Source organism: Mustelus asterias, chromosome 11 (genome assembly GCF_964213995.1).
Source record: "Mustelus asterias chromosome 11, sMusAst1.hap1.1, whole genome shotgun sequence".
In the NCBI taxonomy this organism is placed as follows: Eukaryota; Metazoa; Chordata; class Chondrichthyes; order Carcharhiniformes; family Triakidae; genus Mustelus; species Mustelus asterias.
In genome coordinates, this window is record NC_135811.1 from 80884881 (window position 1) to 80898758 (window position 13878).

The 13878-nt window shown below is 40.2% G+C and overlaps 1 protein-coding gene across 1 annotated transcript in view; it reads left to right on the forward strand.

Moving 5' to 3' along the window:
* LOC144500956 (uncharacterized) overlaps positions 1-13878 on the forward strand; it is a 35351-nt gene that overhangs the window by 9674 nt on the left and 11799 nt on the right. Inside the window, exons 2-7 of the mRNA XM_078224453.1 lie at positions 1369-1543; positions 2673-2840; positions 5010-5060; positions 6714-6783; positions 7877-7938; positions 13733-13775. Coding sequence (XP_078080579.1) covers positions 1403-1543; positions 2673-2840; positions 5010-5060; positions 6714-6783; positions 7877-7938; positions 13733-13775 — 535 coding nt within the window. The 5' untranslated portion in view covers positions 1369-1402. The remainder of the gene's footprint in view (positions 1-1368; positions 1544-2672; positions 2841-5009; positions 5061-6713; positions 6784-7876; positions 7939-13732; positions 13776-13878) is intronic.

Consider the following 13878-nt stretch of genomic DNA (forward strand, 5'->3'; position numbering starts at 1 on the left):
GACGGGTCCTGCAAATATGTGATGTTCAACACACACAAGGGACTCTACGAGTATACTCATTTGCCCTTTGGTGTCTTGTCAACGTGTGCCATCTTCCAAACGTTATGGAGAACACCCTTCAAGGGCTATCCATGGTAGCAGTATGCTTAGATGAGGCCTTTGTCATGGGGCATTCAGAAGAGGAACAACTGACCAATCTAGAAGTCTTGCAGAAATTTTCCAGAACGGGAGTTCGCTTGAAGAGGATAAAATGCATTTTCCAAACGGCTGAAATAACCTATTTAGGCTACCAAGTAGATGGCAAGGGGTTACGTCCAATAGAGGATAAGGTAAAAGCCATCAAGGAAGCACCAACCCCAAGGAACACCGCAGAGTTAAAATCTTTCCTGGGATTAGTCAATCATGGATGGCACGGTGACACAGTGGTTAGCACTGCTGCCTCTCAGCACCAGGGACCCGGGTTCAATTATGACCTTGGGTGACTGTCTGGTTGAGTTTGCACATTCTTCCTGTGTCTGTATGGGTTTCCTCTGGGTGCTAGGATACCTGACTAAGCCGCAAGCTTGGCCCTTTCCTTTGGTGTGCTGTTGAAGTCTGCAGAACTCATAATTACTGCTAGCGACCCCTCTAACCTTGTCAAATTAATTTTATATTGTGGAATGTCTATTCTATGACTAAAAATTTCATTTTCTTCCCATAGTCCCATGTGTGTGTTTCCCAATCCATATTTCACTCTCTATAATAATTCTAAAAGGTGAATGATTAAACCTGATTCTTGCTTCCTGATTTGCTATCTGTTGAGCCTTCCTCGTCGCTTCCATGGCATTACTGCTACTGGATGCTGGTGGCATAATCAAATTAATATTAGGAAGGTGAATTCCACACTCCAGAGCTCACTAGGTTTTTGTGGACAATGTCAAGCATCGTTATTTTGCCATTACAAAATCTGGGCTACGGGTTTGGTCCTGCTGGTGCACTGGTAACATCAGAATTACGTTACTTTATTTGCTGCGGCCAGTAGCTAGGAAAGCTCTCCTCCCACCACTCCACTGGGTCTTTCCCAACAACCAGCAAATCGTCTTTGCTGCTGCTGGCTAGGCAATACGTGGACAACTTTTCTTTAATTCAAGCGATATTGGCTTCACTGGCTAGGCCAGCATTCATTGCCCATCTCTAATTGCCCTTGAGAAGGTGGTGGTGAGCTGCCGCCTTGAATGGCTGCAGTCTATGAGCTATATATAAATAGTTTTGTAGAGCAGAACCACACGTTCAGATTAATTCTTTGATGTTCAGTTTCATGTGAGTTCACGTTTGAAGTATTTGATGTATAAATTTCTGACACTGATTCGAACTGTTTCCTTTCTTTAGAAGAAAATCTTCAAGGACATTTGAACCACAGAAGATGCCACACAGATGCTCAGTGCAAGCTTATGAAGATGGCACAGTAAAGAATTGTTTCATTTCTGGCAAGACATTTTACCTGGATCTTCCAAACAATAAGAACACAACATTTCTGGAAGATGTTGTGAAGAAATGGGGTGGGGTACGTACAGTGAAAATCCCCATTAGCCCTTTTATTGCTTGTTCCTTTGTCTATTTTAATATTTTAATCAACTTTACAAGAACATTCTAACCACGCTCAACGATTTCATTATGATTAAGAAATTGTTTTAAATTGAAATTAAGAATGCATAAATACTGTTCCCAGGCAGTGGTGCAACAGTAGGTTTTAGGCTCACTGGCTGTGTAAGGAAGTTGACACCAAGCAGAGATATTTTAAAGTGCACTTAATAATTAGCACCAGAGATCATATAATAATTATATTTAACTATCAATAGAAAAGACAAGAGGACAACTGGTGTTAAAGGACTAAGTTACAAGGAACGACTGAAGGGATTTGGGACTTTTGAGAGGTGCTGTTACAGAAGTATACAAAATAAATCCAGAACAATTACAGATTAAGCTATGGCGGTAGAACAAGGAGATGCTAGTTCTAACTAGTGAAATGGAAATTTAACACCGATGACAGCAAGTACTTAACACAGATCACAATTGCTGCAACATAAAAATGTCCCACGTTATGGTCAAAATGAGATAGACAAGAAAAGAAATGGGCGTGGAAAGATCACTTCAACACTATGTGAAAATAAAAGAATTAAGATGTTAATTATGAATTAATTTCCACCCAAATCATTTTTTCCCCAGACTATCTAGATGATTTTTTTTAAATCCAAATGAGATTTGACACTAAGAATAACTGTAATTATAAGTATCTTGGCAGGGGAGCATTTCACCATAAATGAACTTGTAATTGCATGTATTTTGAATAACAATTTTAGAAATCCAGCACCATCTCCTACTTTGTTACCAATTGCAACGATAACAAATCTGGAATGAGAAGATTTGATATTTGTTCACATTGTCAGTTATAAACATGGTGGCTGAAGGACTGAAATGTCTGACTTCCTCTATCACAAAACAGGTTTGTCTACCAAGTAGCTGAGATTACAAACTAGGCAGTGGCAATAATATAAAGTCATTTATCTGAACTTTCTTCAGTGTTTTGTGGGAAATTATTTAGGAATGAACAATGCTTTTGTTTTATATATAGTTACAAATTTGTCATTCATATTTTCCCTCATAACATGGGTGCGTTTTCCTTTGAATTTCAGACAATAGAAAGCTTCCTCAGTAAAGAAGTGGATTACGTTATTTCCAACAGCAAGGAGGCAAATCTGGGAAGTAAATCAGTCAACATAGCACCTGTTCCAAATAAAGAATATTTGAAAAACAGCCAAGCTAGTACCCCTCCATCTGCCAATCCTAGAAATGGCCAGTTGGTAAGTGAATGAACCAGCAGGAATGGTACATTTTGCATATATATATTTAGTTGCTGCATAAAATAAAAGAGTGCAATTGCAATTTGATGTTCACTGGACCAATAATCTCGTTTTTAGCCCACCTAGTGCTAATTAAAGTAATTTCCAATCTTTTGGTTTATTGATATTTCCAATATTTGGTTTATTAACAGATTAGTTCAGGGGTTATCAAGCAGGGCAGATCTTGGCAGCGCTTTTGGCACATGGAGAACAGAGTTTTGACCTTGGGTTTACATAGGGTAGAACATGGGAGGGGAGCAGAATGAGAAGGGTTGGTTTGGTTTTGGCATAGTCAGAGGATGTCACTCATGACACTGGTCAGAGCCTTTTGAAAAGCGGTGTGGTGATAAGCAAATTGGAGGAATCTAAAAATGGCGTTTCAGGAAAGTTGGGCACAGATTTGAGAAGTGACAATAAGTTCAATGACTTCAGAGAGGAAAGGGAGGTTGGAGATGGGCTGTAGTTTTCAAGGATAGAGAAATCCAGGCTTCTTGTTTTGAGAATCATAATGATAGTGGCAGATGTGAAGGAGAATGGGGGAGGTTATATCCAAGGAAAGAGTACCATTAACACATCTGGGAACCAGGAAAGGGAATTGGATGAAGAGCAGATTATTTGGGAATAAAGTCATGGAAGCAGAAAGTGGGTCTTGTGGATAAGATGAGCTTGGAAATCATGGGTAAGCTTGAAAAAGTCAAGTTTAAGACTAGGGGTGGAGGTAATTTGGGCTGGTGAAGGGAAAGAATTGGCAGAGATAGCTGAACAGATGCTCTCAATTTTAATGCTAAAGAAGTGAATGGGCTCCTTGAAATTGCTGGAGATAGGGATGGAGGAGATGGGTGAGGGTTGAAGAAGGTGTTTTGCAGCAAGAAGAGATGCCTGGAAGTATCTTTGATCCCAGACTAGGAAGCAGTTCTAGGAGACACGAGCAGGATCTGCTGGGCTTTTTGTGCTCCAGTCCGATCTGGCAGTGAATGACTAAACCAGTTCTCAGCAATACTCATTCAAGTCTGTTTTCCTTGGATTTAAGAGAGCTGCGATGGGGGCCATAATGGGTCACCCAGCGTGAGAGAGAGTAATTGAATCATAGAATCCCTACAGTGCAGAAGGAGGCCATTTGGCCCATCCAGGCTGCACTGACACCAATCCCATTCAGGCTCTATCCCCGTAACCCTACATATTTACCCTGTTAATCTCTCTGACACTAAGGGTTAATTTAGCATGGCCAATCAACCTAACCTGCACATCTTTGGACTGTGGGAGGAAACCGGAGCACCTGGAGGAAGCCCACGCAGACACGGGGAGAATGTGCAAGCTCCACAGTCACCCAAGGCCAGAATTGAACCCGGGTCCCCGGCGCTGTGAGACAGCAGTGCTAACCACTGTGCCACCGCACCGTCCCTCATGGGGATTAGGGAATCAAAGGTGCAGATGAGGATGTAGTTGAACAGGTGGGCAACTGCAGCTAGGAGGGCTCGGCAAGACTGATAGGAATTTGAAAGTACAGTTGTAAGTGAATTGGGAGAGTTATTTCCAGGGACAGACACAAAGGGAAGTAGGGTTGGGAAGAGGACAATACAGATAGTGCTGCATGGGAATGATCAGAAATCACCTTATTACACAACGGGAATAACGAGACCATGTGAGATAGCAAGGTCCAAGAGAGTGGCCTGGGACTGTGTGTTGGGTAGTTTACTCAGAGACAGAGATTACAGAGGATTGAAAGGATGTTAAATCAGCAGAGAGTGTATGTGATGAGCTGAGATGGAGGTTAAAATCACCAAGTATGTGATGTCATTCAGTGCCAGGGCTGAGGAAGGAAAGCAGTGAAGAAATTTTGTTGAGAGATAATTTTTATCGTACTGGTGAATGCTAAGGAAGAAGGCTGAGTGGCAAAAGAAGACAAGATGAGATGGTGAAAAGAAGAGAGTGTACCAGAGGAGTTGGGGAACCGAGGGTAATTTGGTGATGAGAGCTACATCGCTACCAGATGAGGCAAGTGGTGGAAGGTAGAGCGGGGCCTCGTTTAGAGGGAAGGTGTCATCAATCTGGTTTCTGTCAAAGAAGTTCAGCCTTCAAGACGTTTGGTGTTCTGAAATGCTTTTGTGGTGTTTGTAATTAATCTTTCAGATGCAGATCAGCAGGGGAAAGCGACTACTTGAAACAGTGATCAAGAACAATGTAAGAGACTATTTTGTCAATATTAACCAATTGTTAAAACCAGATTTTACAATATTTCCACTTAGAATCCTGACAATGCAGAAGGAGGCCATTCAGCCCATCGAGCCTGAACTGACAATCCCACCCAGGCCCCATCCTCGTAACCCCACGTATTTACTCTGCTAATCCCCCTGACACTAAGAGGCTATTTTCCATGACCACTCCACTTAACCTGCTCATCTTTAGACTTAAGCTGCAAAAGTTTTTTTGTGGCTTAGTGGATGAGTTCTGGTATCAAACATCCTAAATTGAAAGGCCCCAAACTCAATCTTTGGTCTGTTGAGTTAGCTGATCTTGGCTGCTTTAGTAGAAAGGTATGATGTTTGGCCTTTCAGTATGCAGAAGACAAATATCAGCCAGAATTCTGTTCAGCTTGGTATCTAGAGACTTTATAGGGTACTAACATGGCAGGAACTTCTACGTTATGGGGAGCCACCTAATTTGCATTGAATCAGTGAGTCTAATGACCCTAATATACAAGTTGTGTTCTGGCTCCTGGTCTCCTTTGTGTTCACTGCCTGGAGGGGTCTGTCTTGGATATGACTACCAATGTGTTGTATAGAGCCTTTATCATCCCTGGTACGTGCTATACTCCTTTAGCTACGTGTTCTATGGTCTAATTATTTTTTCTTGCTGCAGCCCATGCACAGCTGTCAGTTTCATTGAGCTGTCCAACAATTCCTCCAGATCTCTTATTCTGTAGTTTAGGGCTTTTAGTTGATGCTCCCACTGTTTATTTCTCTCCTTTTTTTTCTCATAATCTTGCATTTGTCCACAGTGACCGCGTTCAAAGAAAAAAAATAGAGAAACTCCAAAACAAGAGTTAAGGGGGGACTGCATCAAGGTATTAAAAAGAAATAAATGATGGAAAGTAAACACAGATTATTACTTCAGTGTAAGTAAGAAAAGGAGGACTAAATGACACCAATGAATTAAAAATAAGTTGGAAAATAATTATCTCCCCCTTTTTCCCAATAATATCAAAATATTTTAAATAATCTGCCTGGTAGAGTGGTCAAATATTTCAGAATTTTCAAAAAATCAATTAATACCAAAGTGAAAGAATTTGGATAGTGGAAAGATGAACTTCATTGGACTAATTCATCTTTTTCTTAACTTTTTTGATATACTTAAATCTTTAATGCCTGCTAATTTTTCACAAGATTGTAAGGATAAGTACAAACATAGAATGTCCATTTCATGTCTTTCAGAATTGCATTGAAGAAGTGAATCCAACTTTAATTTCATGTTATTGATTAAGCTTCAAGTTGACAATTTTGCTAATAAACTGGCTGTATTATTGAAGAGAGATATACTTGGTTCTATCAACGTTGCAAAAATGCACTTGTGTTATGACAAATGCAAGATTATTAGAGAAGAGAAATAAAGTGGGAATGTAAACTCCACACTACAGGATGCTGAGAGATCAAGAGACATTGATGAGTAGCTCAATGAAACTGACAGCTATGTGTGGGCAGCAGTAAAAAAAAACTTAACTGAATCAAATAACGTATAGTCAGAGGAGTATAGCAAATACCATCGGAAGAAATTATTTTCGCCTCAAAAACTGAAAAGCAAAACTGTGAAATGCCCTCTGTTTTTTTTCTCTGACAGGAATGTGGTGGTGGTAACAGTATTTTGGCCAATGCACGTTCCTGGGGAGTGAAAATCCTGCATCTTGATGGTATCCTTTCTAATTGTGTGTATGTGTTTTACTATTAACTGTATAATTTATTTCATCTTAATTTTGAAAATTTGCGTAATTGCTCAACTTCCATTGTAGTCCTTTACCTGTCAATCTGTAATAGCTTAAAGCTACCACAGTGTGGCGGAGACAGTGCATGTATGTGTGTCCATTAGAAAATCTTTTCTGTCTAAACATGAAGCTGGTGAAAACCTGAATCCCAAAAGAACTACAATGAATGCCAAAATATTAGAAAATAACTTATAACTGAAGGAAAGCTGCAATTTGTCAGCAAACACTAAATGTTTTGTGGCTTTGTTGATGAAATCGTATCACCATTTTTTTGTAAAATAGTCATACATGGGCCAAATTATTTCTCCCTAAGTTGACAATGCAGCACTGGCCTTGACCTCCTAATATAACATTTACATGCAGTTTTACATTAGTATTTTTATTATTTGTCCTTGGGGCATGAGTGCTTCTTGTAATGCCAGCATTTATTACTGTGTCTAACTGCTCTCAAGAAAGGGGTGGTGAATTGCCTTCCTGAACCACTGTAGTCCACGTGATTGTTTTTCCACCATTCTGTTAAACAGTGTGTTCCAGGATTTTTACCCAGCAACTATGAAGAATCTATGATATATGTCCAAGTTGGAACAGTGTGAGACAGTGTAGGTGATGATGTATCATGTTGCTCCTGTTCCAGTCCTGCTAGGTGAGTAGAGGTTGTAAACTTGGGAAGTGCTTTAACCAATTGTAGAGTCTTCATAAGTACTTTATCTTCAATTAGCTTTATTCATAAACATCTGCAGTTAGAAATTAATTTCCAATTAACAGCATCCCATTTTTCAATTAGAATTCATTTTATATGAATTCTCTGAACTATTTAATTCATTTTCCATCCATTTCATTATTTTTCTCCAACAGTTCCTTTATTACTAAAACTTTCTAATCCAATCCCACCTTAACAAATACATCTCCCTGAGCAATGCTACAGCAGATCCGAAACCTATACATAAAAGTTGTTTAGATTTTATCGTGATTTTTATGTATATTCTGACATTTCAGTATTTGAGCCTTAACTGCTACAAAGATTTACTGGCATATTTTGGAAAAAAGGGCATTAAATTACTAAATGCAAATAGAAAAGCTGAGGTGAGTTTTGCATGTGTGTATATATATGTTTTAAACCTGAGATGTGTAATCAGACTGTGATGCAAATGATCTAAGCCAGAACAGCAATTTGGGGAACTCTGAACAAAGCTGAGTTAAATCAATCACTTTCTACTGTTTATAGGTTTTTTTTTGGGTGGCTTCAAAAAAACAATGGACGTTTTAATAAAACTTCAGTTCTGATTATAAGACCAGGAGGTTTATGAATGAGGTAGAATATAATTGCCTAATTAGCACCCTTATAATAATAGTTCTAAAATATTGCATGCTGGCTTGTTAAATCCTTGTTTTAGAGCTGCATAATTTCCTGTTTTACATTGTAAACTGTTGTCGCTCTATTTATCTCTGTAACAGCTGCGATGTTGGAATTATTAGTAATTGTAATTCACTGAGATAATAGCCCAGCTTTACTGTACTGACACCAGTGAGGATGCCAGCGCCTGGCATCCAATTAAATAGAAAATTTTTTAAGATATGGTCAGTGATACCCTGCTCTGAAACAGGCTGGGCTGTTGCAGTGTTTACCAATGGAATCTACATAGAACTCACTATGATGATGTGAACATCAGCTAATTATCCACTATTCATGCTCAAAATTCAGGTGCGAAAGTTAGGGCATATGTGATCATGAGTAACACATTTTTTAACAATGTAGTGAGTGAATATTAATGCTGAAAAACTCCCGCTGTGGAAAATAATAAATGTGCGGTCTCATTGCTTCAATTTATGTTGCAAAATTTTTTTTAAATCAAAATAGTTTTCTGATTTTTTTGTTCTCATGTCTTTCACTTAATCCCATGTGTATGACCCAATCCTGTAGAAAAAATTAAATGTAATTTGCAATCTGTGTCTGTGAGGATTCTTACGATTGAAGAACCTCCCTGCTGTTTCTCTTGTCCACAGACTCTCTAGATCCTCTGTAAAGGACACCACATTCAAACAGTTGCCAGCTGACTAAAAGTCTCTGCTGCCAAGCCCATTAAAAGTCCTGGGTAGTTGTATTCAAGGTGAATGGCAAAAACCATTCTTTCACCACTCCGCAAATTCCAGGCCTATAGTATAAATGTCCAAAACAAAAACTAAGTCTCGAGGGTTCTGAAGTTTACTTTTGTTTCTTATGTCATCTGAATCACTTGAAAAAATGTGATCATGATACCTCCATGCCATCTGTAATTCTTTGGCCAGCCAAAAATGTACTAAGTCAAAGCTTTTGTTGCTATAAATTTTCATTGATAATTTACTCCATAGAATAATTTAAACTTCATCGAAGAAATAAATTGGTGCTGTTGATGATGAGTTGCATCAATCCAGCAGTCCTGAAAACATTATTCGTTACACTGAGATGCAAAATCATAAACTCCACCATTGCAAACTTCATTATAATAAGCCATATTGATGTGCATACGAGTATTTAACCTACAATAGGTTGCTAGCTTTTGAGGAGACAGAAAAATATACTTAACATTGAAAGTTTTGAATAAATCTTGTTTAGTCAAATCCCAGGGAAACCCCTCCAGATTCATGTTAAGTAGGGCTTCATGGTTGCCGAGGAAGCCCCATTCTCACATGGATGTGTCTCCGTGTAAACTGATTTGCCTACAAACATCAAAAACAACAAATTCAAATGTTAAAACACAGTAAAGCAATAAATGTTTGAAAAGGTCTTTATTCAATTTATTCACACCTTACCATGACCTAACCTTGGAGCGGCACGGTGGCACAGTGGTTAGCACTGCTGCCTCACAGCGCCAGGGACCTGGGTTCGATTCCCGGCTTGGGTCACTGTGTGGAGTTTGCATGTTCTCCCCGTGTCTGCGTGGGTGCTCCGGTTTCCTCCCACAGTCTGAAAGACGTGCTGGTTAGGTGCATTGACCCGAACAGGCGCTGGAATGTGGCGACTAGGGGAATTTCACAGTAACTTCATTGCAGTTTTAATGTAAGGCTTACTTGTGACTAATAAATTAATGATGAATGATAATGACCTTATAAAAGGCTAGGCCTTTGCATTGAAAAGGCCGAGGAGTTTTAGAAAATCACAGTAATAATTTTCTGCTCAGTATGTTGTTTTAGGATGTGTGTGGTACAGCCCACCATGTATTCAACATCGTCAAACAGGTTTTGGAGGTTTTAGTACAGCAGTGCAAAATCCTGGAGCATCCCGATGGCTTTTGTGGCATCGATTAGGGAAACAGGCCAGTGAGCGGGTGGACATTCAGGATTCTTCAGGATCATTGGCCTCCTCGGCATATGTATGTACTGCATCTACGATTGCACCATCTATCAGGTCCATTGTCCATCGTATGACATTTCCCATCTCCGTGTAAGTTCTCATGGTTGCCCCTGCTTGAATTTCCATGCTGGCCTCCTGCTGCCAAGTCAAAACTACCTCGTCATCAAGTTGGTTGTGCAGTTGTAATCTGTTTGAACTCAGTGTGATGGAAACAGTTGGAAATTGTAGTTTTTGTCACCATCTTCCATGCCTTTTTCATCAAGACAGCCTCTGGTACAGTTGGATTGAACTTCCGCGTCTTATCAATGACCTCAATAACCTGAGCAATCGCCAGCAGTCAATAATAGGTTTTCAGGTTTCCAATCACTCTGGATCCATTGGCTAGAGCATGGCCATAGTGTTTGGAGGCAAGATCAATCGTTTCACGTGCAAGGGGGCAGTTGTCTGTAATGTCAATAGCCTTTTTCTTTTGTTGATACATTTTATCCACTTTTCAGAGGCACGCCTCAAAAATGCGGGAGGTCATTATGGTGGCTTTGTTAGCCATGTGTTGTGTGGATAACGTATTGACATTCACAAAGCAACGTGGCTTCTCGGACTTTCTTAGCACAAGAAGCGGCAACTTCTCGGTGCCACCCATATTGACACAGACCATAGCAGTGACATGTCCTCTGCTCCACTTTCCACCATTACATGTTTCACCGTTAAATATCAAAGAGCCATCTGGCAAAATACATTAAAACTATCCAGCTTCCTGCACGTTAAAAATGTCTCATATTGTATACTTCAAGATGTGAATGAGACCATTTTGGAGCCAATCAGCTGTCATTGCTGTCGTAACCGTTACATTCTCGCTACATAGAAGGTGATAAAAATAGAATCCCTACAGTGCAGAAGGAGGCCATTCAGCCCATCGAGTTTGCACCAACTCCGACAGAACATCCCACCCAGGCCCTATCCCTGTAACCCCACATATTTACTCTGCTAATTCCCCTAACCTACACACCTTGGGACAATAAGGGGCAATTTAGCTTGGCCAATCCACCTAACCTGCATATCCTTGGACTGTGGGAGGAAACCGGAGTACGCGGAGGAAACCCAAACAAACACTGGGAGAACATGAAATCTCCATATGGCCCAGCTTCTTTGCTAGGACGACTCCCCTTTCCTGCAGGATTGAATCGTAGATGGGACCTCTGCTCAAGCTGCCATGAATCACATTAGCAGAGCTTCTTCCACATTGGGATAGACAACCATTCTCATCCTCTTCCTTGCAGGAGAGAAAATCACATTCTGGAGCCAAGTGGAAAATGTCATTCAATCGCTCTTGTGTGGATTTCTCCTCTAAATGATTGTAACTGTGTTTCCAAACTCCACTCTCAAAACGACATACTTCAAAATATTTTTTTAGCCACTACTTTCCTTCAGCTGTTCTCATCAACAATCCGCATCCAGCTTTTCCAACTATCCTTTCAAATAAGGCTTTCTCTCAGCTGTTTGTCTTCAACTTCAGGAAGCGTAAAGGAGAACGTGCCTCTGTCTATGTCAACGGGGATGAAGTGGAAAGGGTCGAGAGCTTCAAGTTTTAAGTGTCCAGATCACCAACATCCTGTCCTGGTCCCCCCCCATGCCGACACTATAGTTAAGAAAGCCCACCAATACCTCTACTTTCTCAGAAGACTAAGGAAATTTGGCATGTCACCTACAACACTCACCAACTTTTACAGATGCACCATAGAAAGCATTCTTTCTGGTTGTATCACAGCTTGGTATGGCTTCTGCTCTGCCCAAGACCGCAAGGAACTACAAAAGGTCGTGAATGTAGTCCAATCCATCACGCAAATTCGTTTCCCATCCATTGACTCTGGCTAAACTTCCCACTGCCTCAGCAAAGCAGCAGCATAATTAAGGACCCCACGGACCCCAGACATTCTCTCTTCCACCTTCTTCCTTCGGGAAAAAGAAACAAAGGTCTGAGGTCGTGTACCAACCAACTCAAGAACAGCTTCTTCCCTGCTGCTGTCAGACTTTTGAATGGACTTACCTTGCATTAATTTGATCATTCTCTACATCCTAGCTATGACTGTAACACTACATTCTGCGCACCCTCGTTTCCTTCTCTATGAACGGTATGTTTTGTCTGTATAGCATGCAAGAAACAATACTTTTCACTATGTTAATACATGTGACAATAAATTTAGCAAGGATTCACCTCCAGGCTTTCCAACTCTTCTTTCAGTATTCCTTTGTTTTGAATTGCCACAAGCATCCAAACTTCTACACAAAACTCAGGAACTCAGTCCCCAACCAAATACTACTGTTTCCAAAGGCTAGAAATCAGGACATCAAACTTACAATTGCTTCAGATGTCTGGCTTTTCCCGAGCCAACCTTCCCCAGATCTGCACTTCCAGCTCTGTCTTTTGTGACGCTACTGTGCCTTTACTAAATGTATTTTAATCATGTTCTCAGCAGTTTTTTCAAGTAGGCCTGGCCTTTTTGATTTTGGCTCTTATTGTTGCTGAACAATATAATGGGCATCTTGTTTATTTTAAATCTGGGCCTAATGCAGTATCCTGGATTTTATGACCCTTTGGAGGAATTGATGATTTGCGACTGATTGGCAGGTCAGGTGCCTTTGGATAGTTTTTCTCTCCTAGGAGAAATCCAAAGGTCTTTACTTTCATTTGGGCAGAAGCTTTTTGGACTGGAGGCTGAAAGCAGTGTTTGTGTCTATCTCCCTGGTATTGGAAATTCTGCTCTCGGAGGCTGGCCAGCTAGAACTTGGAGGCAAGCAGTGTCTATCTTTTGAGGTGTGCTGAAAGTTCCAGAACCAGAAAGCCTCACCATTTCAATTCTCCATCTAAAGGACTAATTCACAGCAGGTATTGCAAAGCTACAAACTCCAGTATCACGTGAGCGTACTTGCTTTCTGTGCTAAGCCTAGAATGGGGTGTGTGTTTGTGGGATTGGTTTAGTTTCTTAGCTGTTAAGATTTGTACATTATAGTTGTGTTTTTTGTAATTGGTAAAAGTTATAGTGGATTTTTCTTATTGTAGTTAAACTGTATTCTTAAATAAACTTTGTTTGACAAGAGCTCCCTAGTGGGTCATTTGAATCATACCTGGAGTGAAACATCTTATGCTTACCTGTGCCAAAATTCAAATTGCAAAACTTATGATCTAGGCTGACTTCATATAACACTTGGAGTTTCTGACCTGGATAACACTTTAGCTTCAATGACTGTTCCAATCGCTGTTCCTTTAACTTCAAACTTGCTGGAAACTTCTAGTTTCAATAACTAACTGTCCTTTAGCTTCTCTGGAACTTGTTTTTGTGCCCATTACTCCGTTGTAAGCTTTCCTGCTTTCAGCAGAGCTGAGAGCTGCTCCCGCTCTAGCTTCCTATCTCCAACTGCCTGGATCCAGTTACACACCAAAACTCAAAAGGTCTTTCCCCGAAAAGTGGCCTCTGGTTGCTAAGCAATATCTCATTCAAACTCATGTTTACTTTTTCCGTCGTAAACTTTTTTTTGGAATTTTTGCAGAGAAACGGTCATTCACCTAAATCCAATCGCAAGACTACAAAAGGTCAGTTATGTCGTAACTTTTTTTTTGCATGTTATATTTAGTAGTGGGCAAAAATAATTGGTAATTTGTACAGTATTTAGTTACAACAAATTTGGAAATATTG